Source organism: Gorilla gorilla, chromosome 3, assembly GCF_029281585.2.
Source record: "Gorilla gorilla gorilla isolate KB3781 chromosome 3, NHGRI_mGorGor1-v2.1_pri, whole genome shotgun sequence".
Classification (NCBI taxonomy): Eukaryota; Metazoa; Chordata; class Mammalia; order Primates; family Hominidae; genus Gorilla; species Gorilla gorilla.
Window position 1 is genome coordinate 171,787,313 of NC_073227.2, and position 21,392 is coordinate 171,808,704.

General features: G+C 36.2%; 1 protein-coding gene across 4 annotated transcripts in view; it reads right to left on the reverse strand.

The window, feature by feature from the left end:
- LRBA (LPS responsive beige-like anchor protein) overlaps positions 1–21,392 on the reverse strand; it is a 766,360-nt gene that overhangs the window by 505,842 nt on the left and 239,126 nt on the right. For all 4 annotated transcript variants that reach the window (XM_031010185.3, XM_055385519.2, XM_055385518.2 and 1 more), the window contains exon 35: positions 10,461–10,525. In XM_031010185.3, the coding sequence (XP_030866045.3) occupies positions 10,461–10,525 (65 nt within the window). The remainder of the gene's footprint in view (positions 1–10,460; positions 10,526–21,392) is intronic.

Here is a 21,392-nt window from a genome sequence, read left to right on the forward strand (position 1 = left end):
TGTGGTGTGGTGGCGAGCACCTGTAGTTCCAGGTACTTGGGAGGCTGAGATAAAAGGATCACCTGAGCCAGGGAGATCAAGGCTGCAGTGAGCCTTGATATTGCTACTGCACTCCAACCTGGGCAACAAAGTTGAGACTCCATCCAAAAAAAAAAAAAAGTAACCATTGAAAAATCATTTAAATATAAAATCACATATAAAGTGTACAAAACAAGCCTCCATATTCAAAACCTATTAAAGGAAGTATATTAATGATAAGCTGAGATCAAGCTATAAAATTAAAAATAAAAAATGACCTGACCATGTCAGTACTTTAAGCCAAAACATATGAATAAAATAAATAAGAAACATATGCTTATCCTAATTAAGGAGAGAAAATTCTAATCTTCTTTGATAAGCCATTAAACCTTCACAAAATGATAAACATTAATTTAAATAATCTAATCTTTAAGAGCATATAAGAGCATATACTTTATTCTAAATCACCCAGAGAAACTTCTATACCAATACAATCCAGGATTGAAGTAAACAGAGATAAAGACATGAGCCCAGGAGTTAAGCAGTTGCAGCCTGGGTGACAGAACAAGACCCTGTCTCACCAAAAAAAAAAAAAAGAGAGAGAGAGAGAGAGAGATAAAGTCTCTGCTCAATTAATCCATTGTTGATCTCTGACTCTACCCTAAAAATAGCATCATTTCCAAACAACTGTTTACAAGATGTAATTAAGCAGAGCACAGTAACTCACGCCTGTAATCCTACCAACTTGGGGGACCAAGGTAGGAAGATCACTCGAGCCTGAGCGACAAGGCAAGAACTTATCTCTTAAAAGAAAAAAAAATTACAACAAAAAAATTTAATTGGAGTTTTTCTATAAAGTATCTTCCTACATATATAATTTTAAAACTGAAACCAGAAAAAACACATGGCTCTTTAAGTAACACTCAAGGATTTCCAAGTGATAATCTCTACCTCAATTCAAATTTTATCTTCCACTGATACAGATAAGAATATATTCTAGCCACACTGTTTACTTACGTGCAATAAATACCTTTGTCTTTTTATCAAAGGATAACCCAGATCTAAAATACAAGTGCTAATCGCCAACAGGGTCCAAATGAAATATTTTCTGGCCTCTCTCCCTCTCTCCCTTTTCCCTCTCCACCTTTCCTTCTAGTCATTCTTCTTCTCATTCCACCAACATTATTAGTAATCGTGCTATTCAGAGAAGTGAAGAAAAAGGATGGAGCTGCTAAATGAATGCTCAGAAAGAAGACATGCAATCTAAGCAGATGAATTTTGAAGACAGACCAGTGTATTAATACTCAAAGCATTATGTCTTTTATGTGGGCTATTTATATATTTGTATACAAGTCTGAGTTACTGCTGTAATAAGCAGACACTGACTGGCTCTAGAGGATGATTAAGCAACGTGCCCAACAGTATGTGGCATAATCTGCCCTTTCTGTGCTTCCCAAGGATGGGGGAAAAAGAAGAGTCACAGCAGCACATCTAAAAGTAAAGTTGTAAGAGGCTATGAAAGCTCTTAAAATGTGTTTTTATTAAATTAAACACAAAACTATAATTATAGGTTGTTTTAATTATTTATATATTTAACAAATTACAAGATTCAAGATGAGAATTTAAATCTTAAAATTTTTACCAAATATTATATCTTTAAACTAGGTTTCATAGTCTACTACTTCCCTGATTTTTACTATCAAACATTTAAAAAATTAGCCAATAAAACTATGCCGGATTTTTTATTTAAAGTATAAATGAAATAGAAAAAATGAGGAGAAACTAATAGAAACATTAATAAAACTAGGAACAAGAATGAAAGGACGCCAGGCACAGTGGCTCATGCCTGTAATCCCAGCACTTTGGGAGGCTTAATGACTTAAGCCCAGGAGTTCAAGACTAGCCTGGGCAACATGGCAAAACCCCATCTCTACAAGAAAAAAAAAAATTTAAAAATCAGCCAGGTGTGGTGTCCTCAATAGCAGTCCCAGATACTTAGGAGGCGGAGGTGAGAGGATCACTTGAGCCAGGGAGGTCGAGGCTGAAGTGAGATGAGATTGTGCCCCTGCACTCTAGCCTGGGCAACAGAGCAAGACCCTATCTCAAAAAAAAAAAAAAAAAGACAGAAAACTCTGATAGAGGATTTGCACTTATTTTTCAAAATTCTAGAGGTTAAGAACAAAAAGAATACCACCTAAACAAATAAAATATTCATCATTCTCTCTAAGACACACAAGTCGTAAGACAGGAGACCACCAACAAATCATTACAAATTTCACAGAATAATGTCTCAGAGCAGCTGACTTGATCACTGCTACCTAGAACAACATCAGGAGCTTAAAATGCTCTAAAAAATATTTGGAGGGATCACAAGCAAGCTGGCAAGAAGAAAGGAGGCAACCTAGCAGCCAGATCTATTTCTGCCAGCAAAATTAACATCAATACTGAGACACTAAATTTTTTTGCAAGTAATATCACCAAAACCTCTAAGAAAATAAAAGGCAAAATAAGAAATTTGAAGCCCTTTATTTATCCAAATAAGAAAAAACATACAAGATTCACTGGCAAAGAAGTGAGTTGAAAAATGTAAGCAACAGTGTTATGGAATGTAATTAAATATATCTTTCAATTCAATTCAATTTCAATTAAATACATTTGTAAAGTGAAGAAAAAAATAACTAACATAAAGACAAATCGAATACACAAATAAATGAATTTAGGTCCAATATACGTAACAATGTAAACTACACCACATCTAAATTTAGTATAACACTGAACCCTCAGATTTCATTCAACAGGGTCAAAGGGAGTAGTAATAACTGTACATTATTTTCTATTGATGTGGTGCTACAGCATCACAGAGACTCTAAAAGGTGGCTTTAATATTAAGTTCTTTAAAACTATTAGTTTAGAGAAAGTTATGCCTTTCAAGAATAAGAAAACTCTTTTAGATCTATCACTTGCACATTTAAAAAGTAAACAGAGGTGCTGATAATAATGATTCAAGATATCATAAAACACTCATAAACAAAATTATTATTCAGGAATAACAATATTCTTGCTCATGATTTGTGAAAATTTAATTATTTAACTGAAATCTTTTATTATAAGTATATGTATTTTTTTCTCTTTAAAGTCATCAAGGTTGTAACAATTACGTCAGTGATTATGAATTATTCTAGCTCTCTAAAATAAATTTGTTTAAAATGGAGTGTTTACATGAAAAATACCAACAATTGAACTCAAAATTACCAAAACAATGTATTTAAAAATATCTTATTATTCCCCTTCCTGTGTCCATGTGATCTCATTGTTCAATTCCCACCTATGAGTGAGAATATGCGGCGTTTGGTTTTTTGTTCTTGCGATAGTTTACTGAGAATGATGATTTCCAATTTCATCCATGTCCCTACAAAGGACATGAACTCATCATTTTTTATGGCTGCATAGTATTCCATGGTGTATATGTGCCACATTTCCTTAATCCAGTCTATCATTGTTGGACATTTGGGTTGGTTCCAAGTCTTTGCTATTGTGAATAATGCTGCAGTAAACATACGTGTGCATGTGTCTTTATAGCAGTATGATTTATAGTCCTTTGGGTATATACCCAGTAATGGGATGGCTGGATCAAATGGTATTTCCAGTTCTAGATCCCTGAGGAATCGCCACACTGACTTCCACAATGGTTGAACTAGTTTACAGTCCCACCAACAGTGTAAAAGTGTTCCTATTTCTCCACATCCTCTCCAGCACCTGTTGTTTCCTGACTTTTTAATGATTGCCATTCTAACTGGTGTGAGATGGTATCTCATTGTGGTTTTGATTTGCATTTCTCTGATGGCCAGTGATGATGAGCATTTTTTCATGTGTTTTTTTGGCTGCATAAATGTCTTATTTTGAGAAGTGTCTGTTCATGTCCTTTGCCCACTTTTTGATGGGGTTGTTTGTTTTTTTCTTGTAAATTTGTTTGAGTTCATTGTAGATTCTGGATATTAGCCCTTTGTCAGATGAGTAGGTTGCAAAAATTTTCTCCCATTTTGTAGGTTGCCTGTTCACTCTGATGGTAGTTTCTTTCGCTGTGCAGAAGCTCTGTAGTTTAATTAGATCCCATTTGTCAATTTTGGCTTTTGTTAACATTGCTTTTGGTGTTTTAGACATGAAGTCCTTGCCCATGCCTATGTCCTGAATGGTAATGCCTAGGTTTTCTTGTAGGGTTTTTGTGGTTTTAGGTCTAACGTTTAAGTCTTTAATCCATCTTGAATTGATTTTTGTATAAGGTGTAAGGAAGGGATCCAGTTTCAGCTTTCTACATATGGCTAGCCAGTTTTCCCAGCACCATTTATTAAATAGGGAATCCTTTCCCCATTGCTTGTTTTTCTCAGGTTTGTCAAAGATCAGATAGTTGTACATATGCGGCGTTATTTCTGAGGGCTCTGTTCTGATCCATTGATCTATATCTCTGTTTTGGTACCAGTACCATGCTGTTTTGGTTACCGTAGCCTTGTAGTATAGTTTGAAGTCAGGTAGTGTGATGCCTCCAGCTTTGTTCTTTTGGCTTAGGATTGACTTGGCGATGCGGGCTCTTTTTTGATTCCATATGAACTTTAAAGTAGTTTTTTCCAATTCTGTGAAGAAAGTCATTGGTAGCTTGATGGGGATGGCATTGAATCTGTAAATGACCTTGGGCAGTATGGCCATTTTCACGATATTGATTCTTCCTACCCACGAGCATGGAATGTTCTTCCATTTGTTTGTATCCTCTTTTATTTCCTTGAGCAGTGGTTTGTAGTTCTCCTTGAAGAGGTCCTTCACATCCCTTGTAAGTTGGATTCCTAGGTATTTTATTCTCTTTGAAGCAATTGTGAATGGGAGTTCACTCATGATTTGGCTCTCTGTTTGTCTGTTGTTGGTGTATAAGAATGCTTGTGATTTTTGTACATTGATTTTGTATCCTGAGACTTTGCTGAAGTTGCTTATCAGCTTAAGGAGATTTTGGGCTGAGACAATGGAGTTTTCTAGATATACAATCATGTCGTCTGCAAACAGGGACAATTTGACTTCCTCTTTTCCTAACTGAATACCCTTTATTTCCTTCTCCTGCCTAATTGCCCTGGCCAGAACTTCCAACACTATGTTGAATAGGAGTGGTGAGAGAGGGCATCCCTGTCTTGTGCCAGTTTTCAAAGGGAATGCTTCCAGTTTTTGCCCACTCAGTATGATATTGGTTGTGGGTTTGTCATAGATAGCTCTTATTATTTTGAAATACGTCCCATCAATGCCTAATTTATTGAGAGTTTTTAGCATGAAGGGTTGTTGAATTTTGTCAAAGGCCTTTTCTGCATCTATTGAGATAATCATGTGGTTTTTGTCTCTGGCTCTGTTTATATGCTGGATTACATTTATTGATTTGCGTATATTGAGCCAGCCTTGCATCCCAGGGATGAAGCCCACTTGATCGTGGTGGATAAGCTTTTTGATGTGCTGCTGGATTCGTTTTGCCAGTATTTTATTGAGGATTTTTGCATCAATGTTCATCAAGGATATTGGTCTAAAATTCTCTTTTTTTGTTGTGTCTCTGCCTGGCTTTGGTATCAGAATGATGCTGGCCTCATAAAATGAGTTAGGGAGGATTCCCTCTTTTTCTATTGATTGGAATAGTTTCAAAAGGAATGGTACCAGTTCCTCCTTGTACCTGTTGTGGGGTTGGGGGATGGGGGTGGGATAGCATTGGGAGATATACCTAATGCTAGACGACGAGTTAGTGGGTGCAGCGCACCAGCATGGCACATGTATACATATGTAACTAACCTGCACAATGTGCACATGTACCCTAAAACTTAAAGTATAATAAAAAAATAAATTTAAAATAAAATAATAAAAATATCTTATTAAACAAACGTAAGTTAAAGAGACCATCAGCAAATCACTATAAATTTCACAGAGTAACATCTCATAGAGCAGCTGCCTTGATCATAGCTAGAACAACATCAGCAGTTTCTACCAAACAACAATTACTTATGTCTGAACTTAGTAATTGATTTGCTAATGATACTCTACAAGTCTGTTAGACCTTATGCTGTAGTCTGTCTATAAAGGTCTTCATGTTATTTACACAAATACAACATTAATCAAGGGAAAAATTTATAGCAGCTACTCTATAAATGAGGTCAAGGCAGATCAGACTTACACAATAAGAAGAAAAAAAGGTTAGTCTTTGCAGTAAAAAGGAAAATCATTATTATTATTCTTCCTGCCCCTGGGATTAAGTCTAGTAGTCAAACACTCCAAACTATTTCACAAACACATCTACTCCTATGAAAACTCATTTAACCTCAAAGCGCTAAGTATTTATAAAAGGAAAGCCAAATCCATTGATTTAGAAAAATAACCCACTAAAATTTTCCTTTAAAATATATTCTACACTGTAAATAAAGAGAGAACGAAAATTTCCAATTTTACCTCCACTATTTCACTAATGAATCTTAGCTTCCACCACTGTTTATTTCAAACACTTACGTAAAAGATAAAGGCTGAGTGTTCTCTATAGGCTAAGCACTGAAGTAAAGAAGACAGTTTCTAACTATGGAAGGCTAAAAAATCTCAACAGAATAAGAAAAGCAAAGGTAAAAAATCAGAGAAAGAGTACTATGAAAATGATAACAGATGATATAAAAATAAATTATTCAAACAACTGTTTCACCAAATTTTCAGAAATAGCAATAGCAGGAGTATTAGCATTTGTGCCAGTACCTCCAAGTCTCGGTTCCACAGAATAATACAGGTCCAGTAGACACCTGTATATGCAGTAAAGTGTGTTACAAGAGAGGAACTCTGAGCTTAGGGCACTTGAATCTTCTGTGATGGCCAGTAGGCCCATTGGTCTTTGGCTTGGAGAAAGACATTATTATACTAGACAGTAAACGATCCTGCTTTGCTCTAAATGGAGACACTATTTCTATATTCCAAAGCTGTCTGCTATATAAAGATCTTTGAATGATAATGCAAAACAAAGGCATTTGGTATATCTTCTTACAAGGCCAAAAATCTTAAGAGTGATGCCTGGCTTTCTCTCACAACCCACATCCAAGCCATTAGAATATCCTGTCAGGTCTTATCTTCAAAATAGGTTCATAATCCTACCACTTCTTACCTCCTCTACTGCTAGCAACCTTGTCCCAGTCACCATCATGTTTAACCAGAATTACTACAATAGCCCCCTAATTGATCTCTGTCTTTTTTTTTTTTTTTTTTTTTTGAGAAAGGGTCTCATTCTACTGCCCAGGATGGAGTGAAGAGGTGTGAGCATAGCTCACTGCAGCCTCGACCTCCTGGGCTCAAGTGATCCTCCTGCCTCACCCTCCCATGTAGCTGGGACCACAGGTGCGTGCCACCACACCCAACTAATTCTTTTTATTTTCTGTAGAGACAGGGTCTCACTATGTTGCCCAGGCTGGTCTCAGACTCTTGGGCTCAAGCGATCCTCCCACCTCGGCCTCTCAAAGTGCTGGAATTACAGACAGAAGCCACTGCTTCTGGCTATCTCTTCACTTCTATCCTTAAATTCCTACATGCATCAACCATAGTCATTTTTTCCCCGCGACAGGGTCTTGCTCTATCTCCCAGGCTACATTGTAGTCGCATGATCACAGCTCATTGCAGCCTCGTCCTCCTAGACTCAAGGGATCCTCCCACCTCACAGCTTTCCAAGTAGCTGGTACTATAGGCACCTGCCACTATACCAGGCTAATTGTTTGCACTTTTTGTAGACAGAGTTTCACCATGTTGCCCAGGCTGGTTTTGAACTCCTGGGCTCTAACAAGTCACCACCTCAGCCTCCCAAAGTGCTGGGATTACAGGTGTGAGCCACTGTGCCCATCCCAGAGTGATCTTTTTAATCCATAAGGGAGACTGTCTTCCTCTTCTTCTCAAAATCATGCAATGGCTGTCATTTCCCACAGAATAAATTACAAAGCCTCTACACAAAATCTTGCCCTATGTTATCTCTCTGACCTTACTTCCTATTTCATTCTACTTTAATCACTCTTTTCTTGCTATATTGGCCTCATTCCTCAAATACACCACAGAAGCTCTCACTTGTACACTGGCTGTTCCCTAGGCCTGGAATGCTTTTCCATACATGCCCCTTTAACTGACTCCCTGTGTGCTTCAAGTGCTTGCTCCAATGTTACTTTCTCAATGAGTCCTAATCCTGCCACTCTATTTAAACTACAAACCATACCAACCTTTTTTACTTCCTTCAAAAATTTCATTCCCCTCATCTGCTCCGTATTCTTTCTCACCGTACTAACCATCATTCACATATTATATAACTTACTTACTTTTTTATTGTTTATAATCTGTCAATGCCTATTTGAATGTACAATCCACGAAAAAAGAATCTTTATCTATTTTGTTTATTGCTGTATCCTCCGTAGCAAGAATAATTCCTGGGACATAGTGTATAATAAATAGATGAGGAACTGAAGCTCAAAAACTGAAAGCACTTGTCAAGTATCAAAGCTGAAACCTGAACCCAGGGCTAACTTCAAAGCCAATGCTCTTAATCATAAGTCTATGTTGCCTCATCTATTAAATGTAACAATAACATACATAAATAAGGGTAGTTACACTTAGTAAAGTCTACGATGATCAAAATCACCACATATAAATTTTTCTTTAAAAAAGCCCTGGAATTATACTTCAATACACACTAAAAATTATAAAAAATATGTTCGTGGGTGTTTTGCATTAAGCAGAACATTTGTGTATTTAATCGACAGCTCCAGTCACCTCTTTTTCCATATATAAACTTCACTATCATCCAATACCTCAGTGCTGAAATCAGTCAAAAGCTATTTTTCAATAAATATACACTTTGAAATGTTTACTAAAAGGAAGAGTAAAGAATTAGTCATTATTTCATTAATTGCCCTATGAATTAGTAATCACTGATATAAATCTATATCAGTTTTTATTGATCACCTACTACTTGCCACACTCTACATGAAAATGTATCTCTATGTTTCATATAGATCACTGTAGTAACCTTGCTACTGTTCTTCATTTCAATCAGGTCTTCCCTCCTTCAACCTATCCTAAACAATTCCGCCAGTTATCTTTCCAAACCCGAAATATCACAACGACTCTTTTGTTTAAAATCTTCCAAGGCTTCCCACGCTCTTGAGGGATCTCGATGCCCTATTCCAACAACACCTCTCCAACACACACACACACGAATATCCTGTATACCTTCCCACATTACAATGCCTTCAGATATTCTGTTCCCTGTGTTTGAAATGTTTTTCACACAAATGTCCTCCAATTTTTTCCATAACCTCCAATTTCCTAATGTTTACATGACAAATCGTACTGATCCTTGAAATGCATCTCAAGAATCATGGTTCCTGGTTAAGTTTTAAGCACCCTGTACTTACATATTTCTATCACAGAACTTAGCACGAAGTATTATAATTGCAGGTTACCAGTCTGTGAGCACCTGTAATTATTTCTGAAGGAAAGGATTTTAGTAGTATTTAAAATCAAATAAAGTTACGAATACTCTTTTCGCCCTTTTCCATAACATTTATGAGAGATAGAGAGCAAGCCTTGATTCCTAGATGCAAGTTCAAATAGTTACCAAAGGACTGATAGGGTCAATCTTCCAACAACATTACCTAAAACACTAATCGAACATTGCTGAAACAGTAAGTTTGTTCAGAATACTATCTCAAAGGGGAGTCAGTCACATCTTTTAATCTATACTCTGGGTCTTCAGTTCCATTAATGCAAAATCAGCTACTACAAATCAGACAAAAAGTGGTCCACGAATCATTTCCTCAATTTCTTTTTACCTTTTAATGATTTCACTCTTTTACATTTGTTTTCTCCCTTTTATCTCTCTTTTCATCTCTGTACTTTCTTCCCTTCTCTTACCCACCACTGAATTTTCTTTCCTTGAATTCTTCTGTTTCTGTTCTTTAAGTAGAAAATATACCTCCTTATTTCCTCTATCACCTTTCTCACCACATCACATTGCAAAACTTGTCCCCCCTCCCATTATGGTCAGCCTGTGACATAAGAAAGATAATATAGACATCTAATTCTAATTATTGGCTCTACATACATAAAATAACTTGATAGGAAGTCCAAATAAGTATGGCTTTTCCTTATACCTGCAAATAGAATTAACAGTTTACTTTTCCCAAACTCAGCCACACTTTTTGAAAAATAAAAATCAGAAATGTATCAGTAAGCATGCATCTAAAGAAAATTATAAAATGGTTAAATATTAACATATACATAATAATTGATACATCAGAGCTCCATTACATTACTGACTGAACAAACAGTAAATAGAGAACCCAAAAATATCAATGCCTATAGGAAAAACCCAAGATTTTAAAGAAAAATACAAAATGAATTAAAATAAAATAAATTACCTTCCTTCATTGACAAGTTCGATAAAAGCAAGGCCTGCATTCTTCTGAATAGAATTTTGCCACTCCTATAAAAAAAAAAGCAAAAATAGCTGAAGAAATGTCACTCAGTAGGTTCTTTCTTTTAAAACAATACTAATGAAAAATATCACCCGTATCAATTTCATGCCTAACTCTTAAAAGTTATGTTAAACCATATGAACAGGTAATACTGAAAAGTATACTGACACTAAACAAGTTAGCAACAATTTGATTCTGTGTAAATTAAATGAGCCTATCTATATTTATCTTGCCCTTTTCATTATATAACACGATATACTAATTTATCTGAAATAGTTGGGAGCTGGGAAAGAACGTAACAAAGAAAACCAACGACAAACAGACATTTTGGTTTTGGCTTTGTTTTTCGATTTTTTTTTAAGACGTATTACCCAAAATGAAGAGAAGAAAGAATTAAATAGTTCAATAACCCTAATAAAAACAGCATAGTTCACCAAAAAATTGATGACTAGCAATTGAAAATGAAATTAGAAAAATCAGTGAATTGAGCTAAACCAGTTTTGAGTTAGAAACTATAATTCACTGCCCTATGAATTAGTAATATCTGGTATAAATCTACTAACTATATTCTTGATCCATTTGAAATTGACCCATTAAACTTTATCCACTAAAAAGCAATCCATTAAAAAGCCTAGGAATGAAATCAATCAATAGAGTATGTACAAATGAATATTTTAATCCTTACAACAAAAAATATATATAATAAGCATTAATACAATAAGGAAAGGCCTACATGAACTGAAATATACCTAGATTTGAAAAATGCTCGTGAATGCCACTTGTGTGTATGTGCGTGTGTGTGTGTGTGCCTATATAAACACACACACAAAGATTTGCTTTTAAAGAACTGGAAATACACACATAATCTTCGTATTTCTTAATATTTAAGGAGCTCATGGTATTCTAACTACATAATATCCCTCAACTGATCTTTTTTTGTTCTTTCATAAAACCAAAATCAAAAGGCCGTGTCTGGCTACTTACCACTGCTCACTATAAACCATATTCATATTTTCTGAGTGTAATAACTCTAAGACTTTCAAATTCCATGCAATTTCACCCTAATAGCTATTCCGTTCCACTCCAAATTCTTTCCTTTTTCATTCTCATCCTTTCTCTTCTACTTTCTCTTTTCCATGTCCACTTTCATACTTACCTTCTTTTGTGTTTTTGAAAAACCCAATGTGGTTCTTAAGACTAAAACAATCAAATGACATGATTTTGTCAAAGGATTATATTTTATGAATAGTGTTAGTATAACTATGCTAACAGAACACATACAGTAGAATAAAAATTAAATAGAAAATCAGTAAAATGTTGGAGGGTAGTCACTGGCTAGAACTAGCAGAGAAGAAAAAGTAATGTATTCTCAAGGAATGAGCAAGAAACAAATTCATAAAATCCATGTTCTCATTCTGATACTAACAGAATATATCCTTAGGCATATCATGCTACATCTGCAGGTCTTAGATATTATCTTCTAAAAGTGTATTCTAGGTATAATTTTTATTATTCTAAAATTTACTAACATTTAGAAATTCATGACTTGTAATTGTACAATATATACTCTCTAAAATTCATACTGAATTCATATTTTACCAAAACTGTAAAACAGGGATACTAAATTTTTTCCAGTGAGGTAAAACAAACCAATATAAAACAGAAATATGAATCTAATTTAAAACCATTTTCTTTCCATCAAAATAAAATGAAGACAAGTAGTCCAAAAGGAAGCAATCAAATTCCACAAGACTATATTCTTGAGAGAAGGGCATGTGCCACGAAAAGGTAGGAGAATGATGACAAAAAGCAGAAACCTCAAATTTTTTTTTTATTTTGGTACAGAGGGTCCCACACCTAACTTCCCAAGCACAGCACAGAGAGATAAGACTCAAAGACTTACCCTAAATCTAGTAATGCACAAGAACAGTAGAACAGGAACAAATTTAAAGACAGATGGACCTCAGCTAGGAAGATTCAAAAAATTTTCATGAAAGGAGGCAGAAGCAGCTTAGGATTTAAGAAGATGAAGAGAACATAACCATGACCTTTGTGGATAGGCAGCAAGTGATCAGCAAGAAGTATGATACTTCAAGAGATGCCACAGCCAAACAACACAAGCATATGTTCATTCCTCAACTCTTATACCTAACATAACATTCTTGGAAACCCAACTAGAAATTTGACATAATACAAGAATAGGAAGGAAAGTGAGACCTCAAGTTGAGTGAGTTTTCACTTAGATCATTTAACTTACAGAAAACTTCAAAATAGAAACTTAAAGAAGAAAATGAAGAAAATTACCTTTCTTGCTAGAAAAAAAGAAGTCAGTAATTACAGAGGAACTAAAATTTTATATATAAATCTTTAGATTAGTCATTTTACTTTTAAAAGTATCCACTGTCAGGAAAACATCAAGAATGTCCCTTCTCACCACTATCTTTCAACATCATTCTGGAAGTCCTGGCTAATGCAGTAAGACAAGAAAAGGATAAAAATTGAAAAAGAAGAAATAAAACTGTCTTTGTTGATGACATAATCATCTATATAGAAAATCTTAAATAATCTACAAAAAATCCTGGAATAAGCAATAAATAGCAAGGTTACAGGATACAAGGTTAATATACAAAAGTCAACCATTTTCCTATGTATCAGTAATGACAAGTCACACACTGGGATAAAATCATTTGTAAAAGACATCTGATAAAGAATTGTGCAAAATATACAAATAACCCTTAAAAGTCAACAAAAACAAACAATCACATTAAACAATGGGCCAAAGACTTTGACACCTCACCAAAGAAGATATACAAATGGCAAATAAGCATATGAAAGATTGTCCACATGTCATTGGGGAAAGGCAAATTAAGACTAGATACCATTAGACACCTTTAAGAATGGCCAAAATCCAGTACACTGACATCACCTAATGCAAGGATGTGGTACAAGAATAAATGAAATCTCAGTCATTGCTAGTGGAAATGCAAAATGATACAGTCTCACTGGAAGACAGTTTGATGGTTCCTAACAAAACTAAACCTACTCTTACCACAAGATCCAGCAATTTCACTTTTTAGTGTTTAACCAAGGGAGTTGAAAACTTATGACCACTTAGAAATTTGCACATGGAGATTTATAGCAGCTTTATTCATAAATGCCAAAACTTAGAAGCAAACAAAATGTCCTTCAGAAGGCAAATGGATAAACTGTGGTACAACCAGACAATGGAATATTATTCAGTGCTAAAAAAAAAAAAAAAAAAAAAGAGCTATCAAGCCATGGAAGGACATGGAGAAAATGTAAAAGTATATTACTAAGAGAAAGAAACTAATATGAAAGTTTACATACTGTATGATTTCTACTATATGACATTTTGGAAAAGGCAAAACTATGGAGAAATGTAAAAAGATCCGTGTTTATAGGGGTTAGTGGGAATGGAGGGGAGCACAAAGGATTTTTAGGTCAGTAAAACTACTCTGTATGAAACTATAATGATGAAGACACACCACTACACATTTGTCTAAACTCACAGAATGCACAACACCAGAGTGAACCCTAATGTAAACTATGGACTTTGGGTGATAATGATATGTCAAAGGAGGTTCATGGATTATAACACACACGCCAGTCTCGTGAAGAATGCTGACAAGAGAGAAGGCTATGAGTGTGTAGGGGAAAGGGAAATGTGGGAAATCTCTACCTTTTGCTCAATTTTGCTGTGAATGTAAAACTGCTCTAAAAAGTAATGTCTTTTAAAATTAGTAATAAAAAAGTATTTACTAGTACTGTTTTTCTCAAAGCCATTTGTTCTGATCCAAAACTGCAATGGGAAAGGATTTTTATTACGTAATTCAGACAAAATGCAAAACTCCACATGGATGAAATAGATAACAGCAGAAAGACCCATATATTAAGTAGGCAGGTAAAGGGTAAACATCATTTAGATTTTATTTTCATTATATACAGAAACTTTTACTTACATTGTCAAATCAGAAATTGTGCCATTTAGATTTCACAAAGATTTTAAGTAGCATTATTGGGGTTAGACTGAAAACCAGTTAAAGTTAGTATAACTATCAAAACTTAACCACACTAAAAATTTGTAATCTAAACACATCTTGGTATGTCACAGAAAATATTTTTCAATTAAAAACAAATTAGACACGAAGGTACATATATAATTGAAGAAGTTCAGTGTTTTATGGAGGCTCAGAAACTCAAATTTATTACTAGTAATACATTATGCTTCTGGTTTTCTCAAGGATCATCTATAAACCCATATTTGTTAACCTTCAGTAATTATTACATAATAACCTGAAATAAAATGTTCTCATTAATTTTTTCAAATTGGCTAAAATTAGGAATAAAATGAAAATACAAACCTTATACTTTTGGTTATTGTTAAAAATTATCACAAATCTCAGGAATATCATTATGTTTTCATTTCTCTATAATACAGTCCTAATTACTAATTATTACCATTTAATAAAATACCAAATGCCAGATATACAAATGCATACTAAAAAGAATAGCCTATATAAAAAGAATCTGAAGCCCATGAGAATATTTTTTCAATTTGTTTATAATCCAGGTGTTAGTCAAAGCCAACAAGTTTTCTCCATACTAAAACATTCTCTACAGTAATTCACAGAAGTTGCCAAAACTAAAAAGAATATTCATGAACTATGCTATCCTAAACCATTTTTCTCCAGTTCAGAAACAATTATCAAGGAAGGTGTTAGTCTAAACAATTTCATAAACCACAGCTCAATATAACCCTTAGTGAGTCTTAAAAGAAAAGCTTAATGGTCATCGTCTTTCATGATCATTTCAATATTTTATCATAGTATTTACAATTATACAGTGATGCAAAATGCATAGTACATTTAAAGGTCTTGGTTATCCTTTTCCCAGAGGTACTGATGAAAAACATGTTAAAAGCCTCAAATCCAACCACTAATGCAACTAAGTAATTTCAAAACACATTTCAGCACTTTGGAGAGGAAGAACTCAAAACAAAACAAGAGAGTCAATAATTTCATACCTGTTCCTAAGCTGTATTTAATTGACTATCACTTCCTAAGGCCATAATTGTTGACTAGTCAATTTTTACTAAAATATACTCTTAGCTTACTGATGCTTTTAAGTCACACAACAAAAACAGTGAAGATAATACATATTAGTGAAATCTACTACATAGATCTCCACCAAATTTCAAGACTGTATTCTTGGTGGTAAAAGTTAGTTAGGGGGACAAAAGACTTCATTAACCTAACATTATCTATTCCTGCCTATCCTCAACAAATGAATATAAAGAAAAAGATACCAATTAACACACTATGCATTCAAATTATTGTAATAAAATTCTAATTTCTTTAGACATGAACTTGACAGTTTTCTATAAATAATCTCCTAGAACATATTTTAGTGACGAATACACTGAATAAATTTATCTCAATTTTAAAAGTAATTCCCAAATATTAGCATGTTCTAAAGCAGAAAAAATCAGGCCACAGATTAAAAAGATTACATATAATCTACTCTGCTATCATTTTATTTTGTCAAGCCATGAATACTGACTAACATTAAATATAGTAGCATTTGATTCTGGTGGGCAGATCTTTAACATAACTTTTAGTATTAAAAAAATTTTTTTCTGTAATCCCAGAACTCTGGGGGGCCGAGGCAGGCAGATCACGAGGTCAGGAGATCGAGACCATCCTGGCCAACACGGTGAAATCCCATCTCTACTAAAAATAAAAAAATTAGCTGGGCGTGGTGGCGGGTGCCTGTAGTCCCAGCTTCTCAGGAGGCTGAGGCAGGAGAATGGCGTGAACCCGGGAGGCAGAGCTTGCAGTGAGCCAAGATTGCACCACTGCACTCCAGCCTGGGCAACAGAGCGAGACGTCGCAAAAAAAAAAATTTTTTTTGGCCAGGCGCGGTGGCTCACACGTGTAATTCCAGCACTTTGGGAGGCCGAGGTGGGCAGACCAGGAGGTCAGGAGATCAAGACCAACCTGGCCAACATGGTGAAACCCCATCTCTACTTTAAAAATACAAAAATTAGCCGGGCGTGGTGGTACACACCTGTAATCACAGCTACTCAAGAGGCTGAGGCAGAAGAATCACTTAAACCTGGGAGGCAGAGGTTGCAGTGAGCCAAGATCACGCCACTGCACTCCAGCCTGGGCGACAGAATGAGACTCTGTCTCAGAAAAAAAAAAAAAAAAAAAAAGTTTTTTTTTTCAAGAGAGGTAGATAATGAGTGACTTCAGGTTAAACATAGTAAATCTGAGAATAAAGAGGGGGCAACAGTACATGAGATACATCAAGAAATTTATTTTACAACCTGGAAACACATGAGTTAGTAGTAATAAATGCACTTAGAAGACCAAAGAAAACAAAACTCTACACAACAAAGTAGAGGAATCAACATGAGGAAGGAAATCAATGCTTGTCACAAAAACTCCAGAAAAGCTAGGAATTGAAGGCACTGAGTACATACGAAGGTGGCTGAGGGAAAGAGATGCAAGTTGGCATAAAAAGAAAGTTAGAATCCCACATCTTCTCCCTATGCTGTGTAGCCATCCTACCATGGTAAACATTGGAAGTTTATTTTCCAGAAAAGTTATAATTAAGGAAATTATTAAAAAGCTATAATGAAAAAGGCAAGATAAATTGAAAGTATACATACTGGACTATGACATTCTGAGTGATATTTGAAAACTTTTCTGAGAAAATTGAGAAGCTAGGATAAAAGGTAATCCTCTACAAATAACAAAGGGAACTCATGCATCACCAGTGGACAACTCATACCCAGACATATAGATTTTCTCTGTGTTATGCTTAGGAATGAGCAAATTGCCAAAGTTAACCAGACATTTGAGGAAACCCTCTTCTGTGATGACAGACACCAAAGCAAACAGGCAGAGGAGAAAAACGACTCATAGAAAACAGACAATATTGTTAAGAGGGTGAGGAAAAGAAGATTAAAGAAAAGTATAATTAAGTATCATAGGAAAATTTTTTTACATTTCATCTAAAATATCAAGATAGAGATTTTATCAAGTGCTGTCTCCTTTTTTTTTTTTTTTTTTTTTTTTTTGAGACACAGTCTCACTCTGTCACCCAGGCTGGAGTGCAGTGGTGCAATCTCGGCTCACTGCAACCTCCGCCTCTGGGTTCAAGCAACTCTCCTGCGTCAGCTTTCCAAGTAGCTAGGACTACAGGTGCGCACCACCCACATTCAGCTAATTTTTTTATTATTATTATTTTTAGTAGAGATGGGTTTTCACCATGTTGGCCAGGCTGGTCTTGAACTCCTGACCTCAAGTAATCCACCCGCCTCGGCCTCCCAAAGTGCTGGGATTACAGGAGTGAGCCACCATGCCCGGCCTATCAACTGCTATTTCTATGCCCCGGTATTAATCAGGATTCTTCAGAGAAACAGAACGAATGGGAAGAGAGAGAGACAGAGAGAGACACAGACAGAGAGACACAGAGACAGAGAGAGAAAGAGAGAAGAGATTATAAGGAACTGACTCACACAATTACATTGGCTAACAAGTGCCAATATCTACAGGATGAGTCAGCAAGACCAATGGCACAGTCTGAAGGCCAGCAGCCTCTAGACCCAGGAAGAGACAAATTTGAATCCAAAAGTGAGAAAAAACTAAAGTCATAATTGGAAGGCAGTTAGGCAGAAGAAATTCTCTCTACTGGGGAAGAGTCAGCCTTTTGGTTTTATTCAGGCATTCAGCTGATTGGATAATGCCCAACACTAACAGGGAGGGCAATCTTTTTTACTCAGTCTACCAATTTAAACTTAAATTTCATCCAGAAAAGACTCTCACAGATACAGCTAGAATAACATTTGACCAAATATCTAAACAGCCTGTGACCCAAATGACACACAAATTAACCATCACAAGTCCACCCCTTGTCAGCTTGGCACTCATATACATCTCCTCAAACCACATTTCATCACCAAATGAAGATTAATAACAAGGTCATAATTCCACCTAACATGATACAACTATTCTGTATACAACCAAAACCATTCTAAACCTGTGACAGTCAATTTTATGTGTCAACTTGACAGGACTAACAAATGCCCAGGGAGCTGATAAAACATGATTTCTGGTTGTGTCTGTGAGGTTGTTCCACAACAGATCAGCATTTGAAGTGGTAAAGAAGATCTAACTTCACCGGTGTCAGTCAGCATCAATCACCCGATTTGTTGAGGGCCCGAATAAAACGAAAAGGCAGAGGAAGTGGGAGTTCATCTGTTTCTGTTGGGAAAGACATCCTCTTCACTTGCCCTCACATTAGCACTCCAGGGTCTCAGGACTTCAGACTCAGACTGGGACTTACACCATTGGTTTTCCCGGGCCTTTAAGTTTTAGACAGCAGATCATGGGACCTCTCAGCCTCCATAATTGCATGAGCCAATCCCTCATAATAAATTTATTTGTCTGTATCTATATATATCCTATTGGTTCCATTTCTCTGGAGAACGCTAATATAAACCCATTCCCCACCTTAGGTGATATGTATACTTTCCTAATATCCCATAATTTACATATTTACATACTAGGATGTACAGTTAACAATGTGATGTACAGTTAACAATATGATATACAGTTAACAATACTTAAATACTATGGTGTTGATATTATAAACTCAATACATCATAAGTTGCATGGTGAGGGATTAAAAGAGGAAAGAAAACAAAGATTTTATATATATATACACACACATATATATATACACACACACAAACACATATACACACACAAAATAAGAAAGAAATGTAACAATTACATTTCTTGTTTTGTAAATGGTCATGTGATCACAGTTGGTATCTACAACTACCTTTTTTCACTGCCTATTCTGTATTCCTTTTGTCTTCAGCAAGCACCTCAGCTGGTCCTGGTACTGTACCTAATAGGGTGACCCAAAGCTTCATTCCTGAAGGGTCTGGGCTGCTTTAGTAGTCCCACCTGGATTGCATTACCAGTGCTCCTCAACTTAATCACACAGTATGGTAATACTAAGATATGCACTGAGGAATCTCTTGTATTCTAGACATACTCTTCCTTACTTTTATTGTGGTATAGTTCAATTTCCCCACAGTAGTCAGGATCAATCACTACTCTTAGCATGATAACTCCATTTTTGCCTGAGGATTCAGAGGCAGGAGGAGCCCAAAGTGGCTGGGAAGCAATCTTAACTTCCAGTTCAATGGAATCATTGTTGTGCCTCCTGGTGGAAGCATTTCTCCCTTTGGAAGTAAGACCTCTAGGCCAGCAGACTGTAAGATCACAGGAACAGGAAGCAAAACTTTTGCTATTGGGTCACTAGAGGTAATAACAAGTGGTAACACTCCCATTTCCACCTGTTGATTCCTGGACCAATGAATCCTACCTGTGGGGAGAAACAGCACCATATACTGGATGCTGATTCAGTACACATATATCCTTCTGGAAAACCTTGTCCCAGCCATACAAGGTATTGCCACCTACATTCAGTTCTATCAAGCCAGCTGCTTGAGGATGGTGGGGAACACAGCAAGGCCAGTGAATTCCATGAGCATTCATTTGCTGTGAAATAGATTTCTTAATCAGAAGCAATGCTAAGCAATACAATGAAGGTTGATAAAGCATTCTGTGAATCCACAGATGGTAGTCTGGGCAGAAGTACGGCATGCAGGGAAGACAAATTTGTATCCAGAGTGAGTGTCTATTCTAATAAGAACAAAATGCTGCCCCTTCTATGATGGAAGGGGTCAAATGTAATCAACTTGCTACCAGGTAACAGGTTGATCATCCTAGGGAACAGTGCCTTATCAGGGACTTACTGTTGGTCTCCACTGCCAGCAGATTTGACACTCAGCAGTGGCCACAGCCAGGTTGGCTTGCTGAGTGGAAGTTCAGGTTGCTGAGTCCTTGGATAATCTCCATCCCTGCCACCATGGCCACCTTGTTCATGAGCTCACTGGGCACTGATGGGCAGCTGGGGAAAGAGGCTGACTAGTATCCACAGAACAGGTGTTCCCAGCCACTTTAGTATTAAAATCATCCTCTGTTGAAGTCACCCTTCAGTGAGCATGCACATAGGACACAAATACACAGTATTCAGATTTTTTCTCCCATTCATAGACATCTATACACATACCTCTTCCCCTAAACTTTTTTTGTCAACAATATTCTACTCATGTCCCTTCCAAGTCTCTAACCATCCAGACAAACCAATAGCCACAGCCCATGAATTAATAATCACATTTATCCTTCCAAAAAAAGTAAACAATCAGGTACACTCCTCAAAGTTCTGTCCACTGAGATTATTCTTCACTACAGTCCATCAGGGATGTCCCAAAAAAGGGCTGTAGTGCTGCAACTGTTCACTTTCAGGTGGTGCCTGCATATTGTCAGAACAATCTATACACCAGGCCCAAGTCTTCTCCTCTGGCAACTGATCACAGGACTCACCAAGAGACCATAGGTACGGGCTGGCAAAGAGAAGGCAGTGTAGCAGAACTGAGGACCACAGGATATTTGGGCCACTTCATGCAACTTACTTGTGTTTTCAAGCATTGCTTGGCCCTGATCACATGTACATCACTTCGATTTGATGACAGAGTGCTTCTGTGCATGTACAACTTGATGGCTTAGTAGGACAGATAACATTCAGTTCATAATAAGCAGCTCAGTCACTTGTTAATTTGGTGGCCCAGGGTTAACTGTTCAGTCTCTACTTAAACCTAGTGACAGGCCAAGAGTTGTTTCTCAAAAGGAGAATATTTGTCTGGGAAGGATGTCAGGGCCTTGCTCCAAAATCCTATGGGTTTGCACTGCAATTTACCTAAAGGGGCCC